Source organism: Podarcis erhardii (genome assembly GCF_964252035.2).
Source record: "Podarcis erhardii genome assembly, chromosome: 3".
Classification (NCBI taxonomy): domain Eukaryota; kingdom Metazoa; phylum Chordata; class Lepidosauria; order Squamata; family Lacertidae; genus Podarcis; species Podarcis erhardii.
Window position 1 is genome coordinate 6163827 of NC_138507.1, and position 18962 is coordinate 6182788.

General features: G+C 46.7%; 2 protein-coding genes across 2 annotated transcripts in view; one reads left to right on the plus strand and one right to left on the minus strand.

Annotated features, from left to right (window-relative positions):
* Nucleotides 1-9278, minus strand: part of SPRED2 (sprouty related EVH1 domain containing 2) — an 88270-nt gene extending 78992 nt beyond the window's left edge. The window contains exon 1 of the mRNA XM_081855643.1: nt 8955-9278. Coding sequence (XP_081711769.1) covers nt 8955-9001 — 47 coding nt within the window. The 5' untranslated portion in view covers nt 9002-9278. The remainder of the gene's footprint in view (nt 1-8954) is intronic.
* The window catches only part of SLC1A4 (solute carrier family 1 member 4), a gene marked incomplete at its 5' end in the record, with an annotated part of 278141 nt that extends 266360 nt beyond the window's left edge, over nt 1-11781 (plus strand). Inside the window, one exon of the transcript XR_014154877.1 lies at nt 11585-11781. The remainder of the gene's footprint in view (nt 1-11584) is intronic.
* Nucleotides 11782-18962: the final 7181 nt, after the last annotated feature.

The window sequence follows — 18962 nt, forward strand, 5'->3', positions numbered from 1 at the left end:
AGGATATACATGGAAATTCAACTAAGGGAAAGCGAGGAAGTCACTTAACAACGTCAATAAGTGTAATTTTAATAAGGATATGATTTATGTTTGTTTGTGTGTTTTGTTTGTGTATAATTTTGTGAAACTTAATTTAAAAAATTGGAAAAAAAGAAAAAGAGGTCGGAGTAGGCCAATAATATGTGGACTGTCCCTGGATCATGGGACTTTTCTTCTTTATGTTTTCAAAGCTCTTAACCTAGCTCAAGGCAGTCATCTGAACTAGCCAGATGTTTAACTGAGACTCAACCACGGTCAGTCCATCATTTGGAAAATAAGACTTTAGAGCTGTCTTGCCCCAAAATGGCAATTAGACATTCCATTTTGCTGACTGTAACCTTGGCTTAAGAAGCCATTTTGCGCCTGGCTTATATACCTGAGATTCTAACACTGTTTTTACCCCAGCTTTCTCACAGAATGTGCCATTACTAACACAAGTACCGAAATATCACGAAGCAATTCCTGTCACCAGACCAGGAGAACAGACATGCTGGCTTTGCTTACTCATAGGAATCTGCCTTATACAGAATTAGACCACCGGTCCACCTTCACAAAGCGGCTGCAGCTCTCCAAGGTTCCAGAAAGGGGTATATCACCATTCCACTTGGAGCTGTCAGGAATCAAAACTGGGGCCTTCTGCAAGCAGAGCATGTGCTGTGCCCCAGATATGGCCCTTCCCATCATTGCAGGCTCATCAGGCAGCCAACACTGACCCATTCCCTTGAGATCGTGTTTCTCCCTCGCACTGGGCTTTCTGTGGGAGTTATGAGCAGCAGCATAGTGCCGCTGCCATAGCTTTGCAGAAAAGCTCAGCAAAAATATCATTGCGCTGGGTGTGCAGGATGAGGCAGGAGAGAAGGGAGGAAATAGGGACACACTCTGCCAGTGCACAGGAGGAAAATGACTTTATGGAACCTGGAATCAAGACACTTCATCTTTCCATAAACTGACGTGAGAAGGAGGAAGAGAAAAGAGGAATGTGTATTCATTCAGCTGGTTCCCAATTTGCAAACCATGGTTTGTTGGGAGCCAGTGTTATGCCCACATTAGGCCAGTATCATAGAGATGCAAACTTCTGCTTCCAATGTCACAAGCTTGAAACAAATGTCTTATGTCTAAGAGTGAGCTGGCAATAAAACACTGCTCAAAGTTGGAATTAACTCTTTATCAGCAAAAATATGATCTCCACAAACTTGGTTGAGTGTCAGGCCTAATGACACTTCTTGGTAGTCTTACTCCCTGAAAATCAGTTGTTGAGACTGAAAGTCCCTGTCGCCTCACAGCCTTCTATGCCCCTTCTCCTCCAGGGCTTTCCCTGGAAGGGGCTTTTTTCCATTGCAAGTCTAGGTTTCTAAACCTACAAATGATTACATACATAGGAAACATTCATCTACAAGCAGCATTCTACGGCAGGGACATGGAGTTTTCACCCAGTCAGTGCACCTTAGACAAACAACAAAACAAAACCATATTGTCCCACACAGAGGCATGCATTTATTTCATTCCACTTTTACCCATGTTCTTCCAAGGAGCTCAGGGACGCTTACGTTTGATTCCCAAGCAGGCAATTTCAGACACAAACCAGCTAAGCTCCAGCCTTCAGCCTATTCTTAGGAGACAGCTTCCTGGCCTCCCATGCTTCTTTCCTATTCCACCAGAAATACCCTTGAGCAAGAACCTTCTTAACCACAAAACAGAAGCCGACACCAGGCAGTTTTACAACCTATAAAACAGGAATCTAAAGCAGGTAAGGATGACAGGGATGTTGCAATGGGTCCAGTGGAGGCAGATCTGACACAGCCGCTTGCCTGCTCTGCCCTCAGTGGACGGATCTGCTACTAGGTGGGCAGCTAGCAAGGAAAATAAGCACTTTTATTATTCTTAATTATCAGTTATATCCTTAATTTACTCACACGAGCTCTTGCTTATGCCTTAAATGGCAATTTATAGAAACGTTCCCACGATGCCACCACTCCCACCCACACTTAAGGTTTAAATCAGACTTCCTCGACCCTCCAGATGTTTTGAGACTACAATTCCCAGCATCCCTGTCCACTGGTCCTGCTAGCTATGGATCATGGGAGTTGTAGGCCAAAATCATCTGGAGGGCCAAGGTTGAGGAAGCCAGGTTTCAATTTTTTTAGGATTTCACAGACAGATAACTTTGGATTATTTATCCTTTCAGCATTACAGTACCACAAACAGGTTGATTTTATTTTCTAAGGCCGACATCCTTAGGTCACCTACTCCAAAGAAGTGCCATTGACCTCAATGCAGCAGTGGGAAACCTTAATTAGGGGCTCCATAGGGATGCCAATTTGTCACATGAGGCTACTATCCAATTGGGAGCTCTGGGCTGCAGCTGATCCAAGCAGGGCTTTAAGTCACCACTGCTCAGTTGATTATTGGTGACTTCAAGCTTCCCCTTGGATTGGCTGGGGTCTTCCTCTGCAGTGTGTCTTGAACTCAAATCACACTGCAAAGAAAAAATGGGTGACCTGGTGCCATGCAAGGGATGGCAGGGGTGGCTTCCTGCACCTCCACAAAGTGACCTGAGTGGAGGGGCAGGAAACAAAGGAGATGAAAAGGTTCCCTGCTTCCGCTTAGTGGAATAACCCTGGAACAAACTGTTGAATTGCAGTCTAACACCTGGTCTTACAATGGAAGGGGTGGAAAGGTACCCCCAAACAAAATTAGCAAAACTGTGAAGGTCAGCTTACAAATGACCAGCTTCACTTAAAAGCATGATTTACGCTAGACCAAAGGATGTCTAACACTGCAGGGCAAGGGGAGGAGGATCCAAGGAAAAATATCCTTTAATTCCAGAGTTTTCATAGAATTGTAGACTAGGAAGGGACCCGGAGGATCATCTAGTCCAACTTCCTGCAATGTAGAAATATGCAGCTGTCCCATATGGGAATCGAACCTGCAACCGTTGCATTATCAGCACCACACTCTAACCAACTGAGCTATCCAGATGTTTTATATACATCTCTCTTGCTGTGGTCTAAACCACTGAGCCTCTTGGGCTTGCCGATCAGAAGGTCGGCGGTTCGAATCCCCGCAACCGTGTGAGCTCCTGTTGCTCAGTCCCAGCTCCTGCCAACCTAGCAGTTTGAAAGCATGTCAAAGTGCAAGTAGATAAGTAGGTGCCGCTCCGGCGGGAAGGTAAACAGTGTTTCCGTGCGCTGCTCTGGTTCACCAGAAGTGGCTTAGTCATGCGGGCCACATGACCCGGAAGATGTCACCGGCTCCCTCGGCCAATAAAACGAGATGAGCGCCGCAACCCCAGAGTCATCTGCGACCGGACTTAACGGTCAGGGGTCCCTTTACCTTTACCCCTTGCTTCAGAATACTGTACATCTTCTTTCAAACTTTATACCTTAGGCCCCTTCCATACATTTGTCTGCAAAGGAAGTTCTGGATATTGCAGAAGATTCTAAATGCAACCTAGAATACACATCCAATCCTCATTCTTTAATGTTAACCAAACCACTCTTCCAAGTAATCATAGAATCGTAGAGTTGGAAGAGACCCAAGGGTCATCTAGTCCAAACCCCCTGCAATGCAGAAATCTCAGCTACAGCATCCATGACAGATGTCCTTCCAACCTCTACTTAAAAACCTCCAAGGAAGGATAGTCCACAATCTCCCAAGGGAGTCCGTTCCACTGTCAAACATCTTTTACTGTTAGAAACTTTTTTCGCATCTTGTCAGATCATCTTCTTGAAGATCCCCTCCCCCAACCCCACAAAAAGCCTTCAAGGAACTCCAACTTCCCTTGAAATCTTTTCAGAGAAACCTCTCAGTGGAAGAAGAAAAATAGTTCCTTCTTTCCTGGAAGTCTTATGAGTACTTTCAGAACATTAAAAGATCAAACCAGGCAGAATGAGGCAAAATTGAATGAGGCAGAAGTTTAAAATATGCAGTTCACCAATATCTTCTTCAGAATGCATCAACAGTGACAGTGCGTTTAGAAATTTTTATTGTTATTGTCGCTTAGACAGGCGGCAATCCAATTGTAAAATAACCACTTCTATGTAGATATGCATTTCATTAATGATTCTGTGTGTGGTAGTCTTAAGAATATGGATTTTGGGAGTTGTTCTTTGACAATGTATTTCCACAACTGTAAACCTTGGAAATATTAGCGTTATAGTGTTACCCTTTAGCAATGCTTTAGCAATTGTACTTTTTACAATGTTAGCATACCAGGCTAGCTGGTTGTAAAACCATCTTACCACGCTTTGAGGATGCAAGCAGTATATCATAGCCAAAGAATTTATATGCCGGCACAAAATATCTTTATATCAGATCATATCCGTAAGGTTTTAGGTAGTGTCTCCATTGGTAATACTTACAGTGATCAGTTACTTTTAAAGATTGTTTCTAATAGGAAATGAAACTAAAGCTTAACAGTAATCAGTTAATTGAACATTTACAAGAAAGTACATTAAAATCATTGGAGAACTTCAGCCCCGCCACCCCAACCAGCTGCTATTTACATGGTGTATTGCTAACAGAAAGCTGCATGTAAAAAGACTTAATACTTCCATTCCCATTCAACCTTGGTTAACATAATGCACCGAAGGGAAATGTCTTGCACGCTTAACTGTCGATTAATGTACTGGGATACAGGAAGTTACCTAGGTCAGTATTCAAGTGCATGGAATCCCGTAACAAATGTAAATATTCATGCAAATGGCCTAGAATCTCTGCCATCAATAATGGTATTAGCTAAATCAAAAGGGGGGGGGAGGGGAGAGACATAGTCTTCAACGGCCAATACATTTCTCCCTGTTCTGCAAAGTCAAGATGTCTGAACAAGGCAGTATGTGCTGAAAAGACACTATTCAGTTTCTGAAGAACAAGAAGCAGTCGTCACAGAGATGTCCCTGATAAATAGATTAGAGCTCAAGCAGACAATATGCAGCCCTCCCCCCCCCCCGAATTTACAAAACTAGTTCTTCATCCTCATGCATCCAAATATAAAGGTAAAGGTAAAGGGACCCCTGACCATTAGGTCCAGTCGTGACTGACTCTGGGGTTGCGGCGCTCATCTCGCTTTATTGGCCGAGGGAGCCGGCGTACAGCTTCCGGGCCATGTGGCCAGCATGACTAAGCCGCTTCTGGCGAACCAGAGCAGCGCATGGAAACGCCGTTTACCTTCCTGCCGGAGTGGTACCTATTTATCTACTTGCACTTTGACGTGCTTTCGAACTGCTAGGTTGGCAGGAGCAGGGACCGAGCAACGGGAGCTCACACCGTCACGGGGATTCGAACCGCTGACCTTCTGATTGGCAAGTCCTAGGCTCTGTTGTTTAACCCACAGCGCCACCCGCGTCCCTATGCATCCAAGTATAAGCGATGGCAAAAATGGCATCAATGGAAGCAGGGAATGAAACACAAATTTGCTATTTCCATTTTCAGGTCTAACAAATCACCTGCATTAATATTATAATACAACTATTAGAAGGAAAAAGTATAACATGTCTGGCACTGGCCAGGCCAAAAAATATTTGGGGCATACAGTTAAACGTTGGCTCCCTCGGCCAGTAAAGCGAGATGCGCGCTACAACCCCAGAGTCATTCGCAACTGGACTTAACTGTCAGGGGTCCCTTTACCCCTTTACAGTTACATTTATCCTACGAATTAGCTGTGGCCCTCTGGTTCATTAAACATTGTCAATGTGGCCCTCTGTGCTGGAAAGGGTTGGCTATCCTGATTTACAGCTACTAATATTTTGCAGCCATCTGCAAGAAGGAAGGATTTTTGTTTTGAGTCTTGCACATTCCATACTGTGAAATCAATGATGGGAAGCCTGGGGTCTTAAGAGATATTGTTGGAAGCCCCAGCCCCAGCCAGCACGGTCCATAGTCCCGGGTGATGGGAGCTTAGCCCAGAAACATCTGCAGGGCCACACCTTCCCCAACCCTGCTACAAATGAATGCTAAAAATGGTTGCTTATAGCAGACACCCCACCCCTGCCAAAACCAAAATAGCCACTGCCATTGGTAGAGAGGACTAGGCAACTGTTTTTATCATCCTTGTACCCATGCCAAATAAGCTTGCATCAGACTGCTTACTATAAAAGGGACGGAGATTCTGCAACAACTGTGTTGGTCTCACAGAATAAAGGGCATTTCTAGATGTTGCTCCAATCAGTTGGTGGTGCTGAAACAGTACGTGTGCCACACAGATAAGGCGACTAGTTACAAATGCCCACTGGATTCTAACTTTGAGCTATTCCTTTGGATTGCATGTGGTCATATTCAAGTGGATTGATTGCCAGCATCATCAGCTTGGAGGAGAGCAAAATGAGTGGCTGTAACTAAATCTTAATGGGATTTGCCTTTGCTGCACCGGAGTAAGTAGTTCAAAACAGCTACAAACAAAGCTATGAGGTGAAAGCCAGCCATTTTTTCCTAGCCGCATCCCTCATACCAAATCTACAATATGGGGAATGCAGCTCTGAACTACATCACAAAGCTGTTCTAAGTCACTCTGCCACACGTCCCAAAATATGGTCATATATAATCTCTCAGCCTTGTCTACTATCCCTACTTTGCAGCACGAGTTTACTCCTAATGCACATTTCTTTTTCTCACAGTGTAAGAAGTGTTTGCAGAGCATTCTTTAAAAAGCTCCAAAGTTCAGATTGTTCCCACAAGAGCAATGAATTTCTCTCTTACTTCTTGGGGAGGGGGTGAGAGAGAACAGAACAAAGCTGCCAATGATTTCTGCACTGTCTGTTGCCCAGAAGCAGTTTTCATTTTGCCACCCTAAGAAGAGACTTCTCCATGAAGAGAGAGCATCAAGGCAAGTCAGTGTAAAAACTTTTACTCTGGCCCTTTCCCCATCCGTACAGCAGCAACCTGTCAAGGTGAGGAGTTTAAGGCTTGATCAGAAGAACAAAAGACCTTAGGAACAATGCAGGCCCTTCAATTCAGGGCCCAGCAACAAACCACAGCCTTGTATTCAAATTAGCCTTGGAAGCAGAGCCACATGCAAGATGGATGTTGAAGCAGTCTTCCTTCCACCTTTACAAGGCCCAGAAGCCCGAGAGGATTTTGCAGCAGTCAAGTGCAGCTAAATATTATTTTCACAGCAGCTACGGATCACAAAGTAAGCAGCAGGCGATTCACAAAACTGCTAAGCCTCTCTCTTGTCAAACTCCAGCTAGAAACGGGCAAGGGCGATTTATGTAAGAACTGCTCTTTCCCTCCAGCCCTCCCCATTTCCACAAAGCTGAATTAGCAACAGCGACATCCTCTCCACGGATGTGCGCTTCAAACCTTCGACCATCAAACGTTGCATTAAGGAGGAGGGGGGGGAAGGGGGGAAGAGAAAGTGACTCACTTCCCATTTCCAGCATGGAAACGAGGCCCCTTTCTGGTGCCAATAAGGACTATTTTGACCAGGGCGCCTATTTCCTAATTCTGCAGGGTTGCCTCTTCTCTCTCTCTGTCCCCCCCCTACACACACACACACACACACACACACACACACACACAAAGAGAGAGAGAGAGTGTGTAACCCCTGCTTCTCTCTCCCTATTCAGGAAAAGGGCAAGGCAGCAACGACAGCGAGTTGGTGAATGAACGAAGGCTGAAGGTTACCGGATTTATGAATGTCAAGATCATGTGACAATAACGGGAACCCGTCTTATTCACAAAAACACATGCCGAGGGAAAGTGCCGCGGTGCGGAGGAAACGCTGCCGAGAGAGAGAGAGAGAGGGGGGGGTGTCCCCCCGAGGCAAGTCACCTTTCACCACTACTAGCCTCGGCCGCCCCGCCCCGCCCCTTCGCCAAAGGAAAGCCGTGCCTTGCAGGAGAGGTGCGGTTGCACGGAGATCAAGCGCGGGATTCGTCTGCAAATTAAAAAGCTTTCGAGGGAAAAGGCGGCTTGAAATTAATTAAGGACACCCCCCCCCTTTCTTTGCACGCACTTTCCCGCTCACACACACACACACACACACGATGCCGATCCGCTGCAACACTAACCACGAGCTCCGAGCAGCGCCTGGGGGCCCGACATGCCTCGCCTTCTGCTATTTTTTTATTTCAGTTCCCTATGCCGCCTTTCGCCCGAGGAGCGCAGGGCGGCTTGCAACAGAAAAGCACACGGATGCGTGGCATAGTAACAAGCGGACACAAACACCGCCCCCCCCCCCGCACAGCTTCGCAGGCCGACGGGAGCTGCTGCTGCTGCCCCCCGCTCCCCCCCCCCCAAGCGCAACTTCGGCGCCGGCCCAGGCCCAGACCGGGGGGGGGGGGCTCCCTCGCCCCGCGGAAGAGAGAGCCGAAGCCTGGCTTTCTCCCCTCGGCGGGGCCCGGATCCGCCCGGCAGCAGAAGCCCGGCCTCCCGCCCCCCCCCTCCGCCAGCTCGCTTTCTTCCTCCCGCGGCCAGAGCCCCGACTCCCGGCCTCCGAGGAGGGCGGCTTGCATTCTGGCTCTCTCTTTTTTTTATGAATGGAAACGCGTTATGCAAATGAGCGCGATTCAAAGAGGGGTAGGGGGGGGGAGGAGGAGGAACACGACGCAGCAATGGCGGACGCGAAGGGGGCGTGCGGGGGGGGGGGGCCCGAGCCGCGGAACAGAGCGGACCGCGAAGGAGCCAGGGCGCCGCGGGGCATTGGCCCCCAGCACATCCGGCGTCCTCTTAGCCCCCCCCCTGCAAGCCACTTCCCAGAGAGGGGGGGCCTGCAACATCTCCCCCCCCCACCACAAAAAAAAAGAATCGGGGCGGCCTCCGCCCCAGCCTCGCCACCCAGGAGGGGGCGTCGTCGGGGGGGGGGGGAGAGAGAGAGACTTGGGAAAGGGCAAAGATGCCCCGCGCGCGCTCCAGATGTTCCCCGCCAGATGTTCGGGGGCCCCCCCCAACGCCGCCGCCGCGGGCGGCCGGCCACTTACTCGTCGGGGTGGGCTTCTTCGGTCATCTTCTCCCCGTCGGAGCTCATCCCCCTCCGCCAGCCGCCTGGGGGGCTGCGCGCCTCTGCCTCATCTTCCCGGGGCTTCACATCGCCGGGAGAGATGCGGGGAGCGCGCGAGAGAAGAGCGGGGGGACGGACGGGGCGGGCGGCGGGGAAGGCCGCCTGGGGGGCAGGGATGGAGAAGGCAGGCAGGCAGGCAGGCAGGCGGGGGGCCGGTCGCCCGCCGCCCCCCCCTCGAAGGCCTGGTCGGGGAAGCGCGGGCTCAGCGCGCGGGGAGGCAGCGCGGCGTGGGCGCCTCGTCGTCCGGCGCGCCCGGGCGCCTCCTCCACGGCAGCGGCAGCAGCAGCAGCAGCAGCAGCAGCCGGCGGCCCCGTCCGAGCCCCATCGCTGCCTTTACTCCATGTTGGATTCTCGCCGCCGCCAAGAGGAGGAGGAAGCTGGGCGGAAGCGATGACGTGATCCCAGCCCAGCTGCTGGCGGGGAGGGAGAGCGAGGCGGGCCGCTTCCCTCCCGCGCTCCCGGGACTCGCGGCGGCCTGGGGCCAGCGCGCCTCCGCGGCCCGATCCGCTCTCCGGCTCCCAAGCGCAGGCGGGATCTCCGGGGAAGGGGGGGGAACGGGGCGCCCCCTCGGCCCGCGGGTGGGTGGGTAAGGCTGCCCCCCACCCCGGAGCTTCCAGGGTCCCGGCACGTGCGGCGCAGCGACGGGGCTTCTCTGAGCATGTACAGAATGCTCCGCGAACCGGGCGCAGCTTTGGGGTTTTTTTTCCCAAAAATTTTTTTTTCGTTTTCACAACATTATAAACAAACAAACAAACACATAAGACAAACAAGCATAAATCATAGCCTTGTTGAAAATTACACTTATTTCCCCCCCCCCAATTTTTTTATTGGTTTTCACAACATTATAAACAAACAAACACATAAGACAAACAAGCATAAATCATAGCCTTGTTGAAAATTACACTTATTTCCCCCCCCCATTTTTTTATTGGTTTTCACAACATTATAAACAAACAAACACATAAGACAAACAAGCATAAATCATAGCCTTGTTGAAAATTACACTTATTCCCCCCCATTTTTTTATTAGTTTTCACAATATTATAAACAAACAAACACACAATAAACAAACATAAATCATAGCCTTATTGAAAATTATACTTGTTAACGTTGTTAAGTGACTTCCTCGCTTCCCCTTGGTTGAGTTTCATTGCATGTCCTTTTAACGGTTTTCCAAATCACAGTTCTTATAAAACTTATCTTAAACATGAACATCCTTAGATCTTCACCTTATGAAATTAAACATATTAATTCGATACTTAACATAAATAAAATCCTAAGCCAATTAAGTATCTGCAAGTTTTCTGCTAATTTAACTTAACATATGTAACTAAGTAATCATTAAATTTAATCCACTCTTCCTGATACTCCTCCTCCTTCTGGTCGCAGACTCTTCCGGTTAGGTCGGCTAGCTCCGAAAAATCTTCATCTGCCATTCTTCTATCGTTGGTAATTCTTGGGTTTTCCACTTTTTAGCTAACAGAATACGAGCCGCAGTTGTGGCATACAAAAATAATTTAACATCTTTCTTGGGCAATTCCAAACCTGTTATTCCAAGAAGAAAGGCCTCTGGTTTCTTTATAAATGTATAGTGGCCAAGAAACCAGGCCAGGGCATCTCGGACGCTCCAGGGCTGAGCCCAACGCAGACTTGGCACTCCTTTTGAATTAAATGCAAAGTGCTGGCTTGGTAGTTAGGAGGGTTTCCTCGCAGGATCGGGCCCAAAGGTTGCTGGAGGAGAGGAGGCAGAATTATTCGACAGGTTGCTAATGCCATCTTCCAAGAGATCCTTTGCAATTTCCTCCACTCCAAGCAATACACAAATTATTGTTGTTATTATTAATTGGCCTGCTGTGATCGTAATGTTTCTTTTAAAAATTCATTTTTGTTTTTATTTTAACGGTACTCAACCCACAATTATACATCACAGTCAAATAAAATGGAAAAATATATATATATGGAAAATCTCGCCCGACCTACAATAAGCCTATCAACAAGAGCTTCCCTATTTCACACTTCACATGTTAGAAACATTTCATATTGGCATGCAGCTTATTCATATAATTAGTATCAAACACCCTTTCTTCAATACCTCAGTTTCACACAATCTAATACTCTAGTTTCCATCTTCAATCGACCTTCCCTCAACTTTCAAAGCAAGCAGCTCATTTTTAGCTTCATTAACCTTAGAACCTTACATTTTTGCACTTCTGTTTAGCTCCTCCACTGATTCCTCCACTGATTCCTCTTATGTTAAGAAATATAACCAGATTTTCAGCATACCAGTTTATATGCCTTCAATATGTATGTCATCTCATTTCATCTTCTGGTAACGTATTCTGGTGCTTGTAGCTCAACAGTAAAGCTCTCGCTTTTTGCCCACAAGGCCCCCAAGTATAAATTTTGCATTTCCAGTTAAAACAGTCTTCCAAAAGACTCTTGCCATAGACATTGGGGAGTGTCAGAGTAAGATGTACAAATGACTGAGTTTGAGGCAGAATCTGCTGGACATCAGTTCATTCGATTTCACTTTTAATTTGTACACCACAGTGGTACCTCGGGTTAAGTACTTAATTTGTTCCGGAAGTCCGTTCTTAACCTGAAACTGTTCTTAATCTGAAGCACCACTTTAGCTAATGGGGCTTCCTGCTGCCGCCGTGCCACCGGAGCACGATTTCTGTTCTCATCCTGAAGCAAAGTTCTTAACCTGAAGCACTATTTCTGGGTTAGCGGAGTCTGTAACCTGAAGTGTATGTAACCTGAGGTACCACTGTACACAAGGCAGTTTACAAGGGGGGGGGGGGGGAGAGACAATGAAATATACAACAAAGGTCACACGCATAAAAATTTGATCCATAAAAGAATCCTGGAGACATATCAATAAAATAGTATAACATGGGAGACATCAACTCCCATCAGCCCCGCTTAGTATGGCCAATGGTCAAGAACGATGGGAGTTGTAGTCCAGCATCACTGGGAGACCACAGGTTAGCCATCCCTGCAGTAAATATATCCTTCCTACAGTGAACCTCACACAGTGTTCAAAAAATATTCATATCCTTCACGCACAGTTCATGGCCTTGTCTTTAGTAGGGTCTTCTTCCACAATCAATAAGGTCAATAGACCAGGTGTTGGGAACCTTTGGACCTCCAACCGGCGTACAGCTTCCGGGTCATGTGGCCAGCATGACTAAGCCGCTTCTGGCGAACCAGAGCAGCGCACGGAAACGCCGTTTACCTTCCCACCGGAGTGGTACCTATTTATCTACTTGCACTTTGACGTGCTTTTGAACTGCTAGGTTGGCAGGAACAAGGTCATGGGGATTCGAACCGCCGACCTTCTGATCGGCAAGTCCTAGGCTCTGTGCTTTAACCCACAGCGCCACCCGCGTCCCCTTTGAAGCAGCATAGTACGTTGCTGATGATTGGTGAGCTCACGGTGTTTTCCTGCTGCACACAAGAAAGGGAACATCTTGCTCAACATGCAGCACAGAAGTCAAAATGTGTACAGTGGTACCTCAGTTTACGAACTTAATCCATTCCGGAAGTCTGTTCTGAAACCAAAGTGTTTTTAAACCAAGGTGTGCTTTCCCACAGAAAGTAATGGAAAAGGGATTAATCCATTCCAGATAATGAAAAACAACCCCTAAAACAGCAATTTAACATGAATTTTACTATCTAACAAGACCTTTAATCCATAAAATGAAGGCAATAATCAATGTACTGTACTACAAAATAAGACAGTATTGTAGATGATAAAAATTATTATTTTTTCTTACGTGCACTGATTATAGTCATTGTTTGGATGGGGGGCTTTTATCCACTTCTGCAGTCACACAGTCAACCAGTAGCTGAACTGGGTTCCACACAGTCACAAAAACAAAGTAACAAGCTACAGTCACAAAAATGAAAAAGCCACACAAAAACACAATTATTTTTTTTGAGCAAAAACAAAAGCTCCAAATGTCCCTTCTGTGTTGCATGGGTGCTTGGGACTCAACAGCCAACAGACTCAACAGGAAGCCTCTGATTAGCAGTGGGAGACTCAATTTACAAATGGAACATGCTCAACAGGAAGCAGAACATGTTCTGCTTCCAAGGCAAAGTTCACAAATCAAAACACCTACTTCCGGGTTTGCAGCATTCTTAATCCAAGTTCAGAAACTAAGCTGTTCTCAAAGCAAGGCACCACTGTGTGAATGTGCAGGTGCATTTACCACTAACCCATTTACCACACTTTTGATGCGAAGGGAATGTGACTCTTTCCCCACCCCTGGATTAAAGCAAGCTCATCCGGCATTATAAGGCATCAGAATGGCTTCCACCTTGTATTTGGCACATTCAAGTCCAACTGAGTCAGCAACAAGTCAGCCCTTGATGTGGCAAAATGGATGTGGATTCCTAGTTGGCTTCGTAATGAAACAACAGTACAGCTCCTAGCACATTCTTGGTGCTGAACAATTTTTTAAAATTTATAATAGGGGCCATAATTTAGTGGTTGAGCACATGCTTTGCGTACAGAAGGTTTCGGGTTCAGTCACTGGCATCTTCAAGCAGAGCTGGGTTAGCTCTGCAACCTAAAGAGCTGCCGACTGTATAAGGCAACTTCCTAATAAAAGGTAAAGGGACCCCTGACCATTAGGTCCAGTCATGGCCGACTCTGGGGTTGCGGCGCTCATCTCGCTTTATTGGTCGAGGGAGTCGGCATACAGCTTCTGGGTCATGTGGCCAGTATGACTAATCTGCTGCTGGCGAACCAGAGCAGCGCACAGAAACGCCGTTTACCTTCCCGCTGGAGTGGTACCTATTTATCTACTTGCACTTTGATGTGCTTTCGAACTGCTAGGTTGGCAGGAGCAGGGACCGAGCAACGGGAGCTCACTCCGTCGTGGGGATTCGAACCGCCGACCTTCCGATCGGCAAGCCCTAGGCTCTGTGGTTTAACCCACAGCGCCACCCGTGTCCCTAATAACTTCCTAATAACTTGTACATATTTTAAATCTGTTTACGTTTACGTTTACCATCTCCAGTGCTACGTCAGAAGCATGGGGCATCTCCGTTTGTAGACTGCTTTTATCTCTTTCCCTAGTGGTTGTTTTCATAAGTCATTTTATTGCCCGCTTATATAAAGTGCCTCCCCCTAAGGCATGCTGTAAACAGAATCCCATGCAGGGTAATAAGTCATGATTGCTATGTATTTTAAGTGCGCAGCATGCATACCTATTATCCTATAATACTTAATGGGCAATTCTGCAAAACCTCACATGAATGTACAGCGGTGCCAACTGCGAGTAGCTGCATGGAATTCGGTCTTCAGGATATGAGAAGTCATCATTACTTTTCCGATTTGAGATGCTGTATTATTTTCTTAATATGTTCAGTGGATCCCTGGTATAGTTCCATCATGAAAGCCCTGTTTTGGAAGGCATTGCTCCGTATTTCTCTTCTGTCCCAAACCTCATGGCTGACTTTGTACGTTTCCGAGCACAGTTCAAAGTGTTGGTGCTGACCTTTAAAGCCCTAAGCGGCCTCGGGCCTGTATACCTGAAGGAACGTCTCCACCAACGTCTCCACCCCCATCGTTCTACCTGGACACTGAGGTCCAGCGCTGAGGGCCTTCTGGTGGTTCCCTCGCTGCGAGAAGCCAAGTTACGGGGAACCAGGCAGAGGGCCTTCTCGGTAGTGGCTCCCGCCCTGTAGAATGCCCTCCCACCAGATGTCAAAGAGAAAAACAGCTACCAGACTTTTTAGAAGACATCTGAATGCAGCCCTGTTTAGGGAAGCTTTTAATGTTTAACAGACTACAGTGGTGCCTCGCAAGACGAAATTAATCCATTCCGTGAGTCTCTTCGTCTAGTGGTTTTTTCATCTTGCGAAGCAAGCCCATTGACGGATTAGCGGATTAGCGCTATTAGCGGCTTAGTGGCTTTTAGCGGCTTATTGGCTTATCGGATCAGCTGATAAGCGGCTTAGCGGCTTAGAAAAAGGGGGGGGGGAGGAAAAAAACCCCACAGGAACCCGCAAGACATTTTTGTCTTGCGAAGCAAGCCCATAGGGAGATTTGTTTTGCGAAGTGCCTCCAAAACGGAAAACCCTTTCGTCTAGCGGGTTTTCCGTCTTGCGAGGCGTTCGTCTTGCGGGGCACCACTGTATTGTATTTTAATATTTTGTTGGAAGCCTCCCAGAGTGGCTGAGGAAACCCAGCCAGATGGGCAGGGTATAAATAATATATTATTATTATTATTATTATTATTATTATTATTATTATTATTATTCAGGCAATTAAAATGACGGTCATTGAAATGATCTAGGCTTGCTCTTAAGAGTGCAAAGTGAGGTGATTGTGCTCTGACACTCCCTAGCCTTTGGTAACCTGGTGCCTTCCAATTGTTTTGTTTTGCAATTTGCATCAGCACCAGCCAGGACAGCCATACTGTCCTGAGGCTGATGAAAGTTGTAGGCCAAAGGAAACAGAGCTGCAAGAATGAGTCCAGTTGCCACTGGAACCTTAACAATGTGGTCCCTAGGTTGCTGGAAAGGTCAGGAAGTCGATTTATCCTGTTATGTACTGAAGTTCTCACCCTGGGCCAGCAGGGGGATACTGTAGATAGTTTTCACTCAGGTCCACATATGCAAATAAGGGATTGAAAGTGACGTTCAGTGATTGGATAGTTACAGAAAGTGGTTACTGTTGCGTTGTAGTGGAGCTCTATATAAGCAGGCTGGCTGAACCCTTCAGCTCAGTTCTGTTCTGGCCTGTGAATAAACAAGAGCTGTTTGAAGAATCACTGTGTCGTCTGATATGTTCGCCCACAACTTAACACATCCTACTCCCCCCCGCCCGATTTACTGTTGTGCTTCATCCCACTCCCTTTCTTTCTGATGAGAACAAACACCCCTACCTAGTTCTACCTAGAAAGGCTCCCAGTTCAGAAGCTATAATTGCCAGTGAGGCTTGAGTAGCCCCAAAAGGGGGGGGGGAGGGAAGGGAATATACCTGAATATAGCAGTATCAACACGTGACTCCAGCTCTTACTGGTGTGCTGAGGTCTTTGTCTCTCCTCACAAGATGTCTAGAAAATCTGGTTGGCTTTTTAAGCTTTGAAAAGGATGGGGGTGGGGGGGAACACAGCAACCCTCCCCAGACTGTGTCTACAATGTGCGTCATTAGTTTTACAAGAAGATTCTGCGAGGAAACGTGCGTTGATCTGAATTTATGATATGATTTATTTCTGTAGACCATGGCGTAACTCTCATATGATTTGAGATCCTTCATGATGAGCTTTGGTGACCCTGGAAGAAGCCAGATTCCAGCCCCTTGCTGAAAGGCATTTGGGAATATCCTGTGCTCTGACCAGAAGATTAACACAAGTACATGGTACTCAAGTTCTAAGCGAGATTCATCCCCACAATGGTAAGGTGATTTGAAGGCAGATCGCAGACAGAGATGCCTAGGTTCAGATAATTGCTTACTATCAAAGCCTTTCACCCTTTTTTTAAAAGCAAACAAGATGGTCAGTTTTAGCCAGTTTTCACTAAGGTGGGCAAGGTGAGGATTAGGCAGGAAATTCCAGAACTACGGGGATTATAGAAACCCCTTGGCAAAAAGGTATTTAAAAATCCCATTGGGTAGGCAAACTAAGGCCTGGGGGCCGGATCCGGCCCAATTGCCTTCTAAATCTGGCCCACAGACAGTCCAGGGATCAGCATGTTTTTACATGAGTAGAATGTGTCCTTTTATTTCAAATGCATATCTGGGTTACGGTATTTGTGGGGCCTGCCTGGTGTATTTACATGAGTACAGTCATACCTCGGGCTACATAGGCTTTGGGTTGCGATGTTTCTGGTTAGGCACTGCACCGAACCCGGAAGAACCAGAACGGGTTACTTCTGGGTTTCGGTGTTTGCGCATGTGCAGAAGCGCCAAATTGCGACATGCGTGTGCGCAGACGTGGCGCTGTGGGTTGCGAACGCTGCGGGTTGTGAGTGTGCTTCCCGCACAGATCACGTTTGCAACCTGAGTGCCCACTGTAGAATGTGTTCTTTTATTTAAAATGCATCTCTGGGGTTTTTGTGGGGCATAGGAATTTGTTCATTCCCCCCCAATATAGTTGTCCCCCCCCCCCAGGTCTGAGGGACAGTGGACCGGCCCCCTGCTGGAAAAGTTTGCTGACCCCTGCATTAGATTCAAAGGTTAGTTGGCTCTTCTCGCTCCAACAGGACAGCGCTTAACCCAGCACTCCCCAGGGCTCAGCATCCTTCTGCTTCACTTGAAGAACAGATGTATTTTCCTTCTCGCCCTTTTCTCCACTTCTAGTTTATGCCCAGGTTTCTGTAGGCCTTTTAAAATATTTACTCTTTAATCAAGGGGGTGGGTGTGTTGTAAAGCAGTATTTTATGTTATGTACTGAAGTTCACACCCTGGGCCAGCAGGGGGATACTGTAGATAGTTATGCAAATGAAGGATCAAAAGTGGCGTTCAGTGATTGGATAGTTTTAGAAAGTTGCTACAGTAACGTTGTGCTGGAGCTCTATATAAGCAGACTGACTGAGCCCTTCAGTTCAGTTCTGTTCTGGCCTCTGAATAAACAAGAGCTGTTTGAAGAATCGCTGTGTCGTCTGATATGTTCACCCACAACTTAACATTTTATATATTTATATATATATCACTTTCTATTTTATATATTTTATATAATAAACCAAGCTTTATTTATTTCTTTGTGGGAGAGCTTATTGTGGGCCTAAGGTTAAGGGTTGACACACATCCATAACAAGTGTGTGTCATAACTCCGACAAATGATCCTAAACCTCTCAGCAGTGTGTATATGAACATACATGAGTGCTGGCTTTGTATGTGTGAGTCCAGGTACACACTCTTAACCATTCCACTCCACCAGGAAAACATTTTCCAGCCCTTATGCAAGTTTAGCAGCATGAGAATAAGCCAGCTACAAAGCATCGACAGAGAGAAACAAAATATGATTGTGGCCAAAGGGTTTTTTTAAAAAAATATTTGACTTATAGTGCAATAAATGCATAACTGTTTGTTGCACTCATCCAGCCCAGTATTGACAAGAACAACAGCAGTTGTGTCAAGAAACATGATAATATCACCAAGGCAACGATCTGTAAACAAAAATAAACGTCCATAAAAATGGCAAAAGTAGTTTCTTTCCCAAATAGGTTGTACTTTAAACAAGAGCAAACGCAGTAATAAAGAGCTCACTTGTGATATACCAGTGGTTCAGTGCTCGGACATCGTTTCGGTAATCGGATGTTTTGTTGCTAAAGAGCTTAGTCACGAGCTTTGTAGCCAGTGCTGGATTTATGTATAAGCTAAACAAGCTATAGCTTAGGGCCCCACTCTCTTGGGGCCCCCCAAAAGATTTAAAGGGGAAAAAACCACTGGATGTACATTTCCAAAATATAAGATAAAAAACAAATAAAATAAAACCTACATACAGTAACAGTGGCAAATGGCTTTAGATACCTATTAGATCCATAAATTACTATGCAGTGGTACCTCAGGTTAATAACTTAATTCGTTCTGGAGGTCCGTTCTTAACCTGAAACTATTCTTACCCTGAGGTACCACTTTAGCTAATGGAGCCTCCCGCTGCTGCTGCGCTGCCGCCGCACAATTTCTGTTCTCATCCTGAAGCAAAGTTCTTAACCCGAGGTAGTATTTCTGGGTTAGTTGAGTCTGTAATCTGAAGCGTCTGTAACCCGAGGTACCACTGTATAGCATATATTCAAGACAAAAAACAGTGACAATTGGTTGTTGACAAACGACAGCTGGACATATAAAGGGCCCCATTACTTTCAGTGGGACATGGGTGGCGCTGTGGGTTAAACCTAGAGCCTAGGACTTGCCAATCAGAAGGTCGGCGGTTGGAATCCCCGCGACGGGGTGAGCTCCCATTGCTCG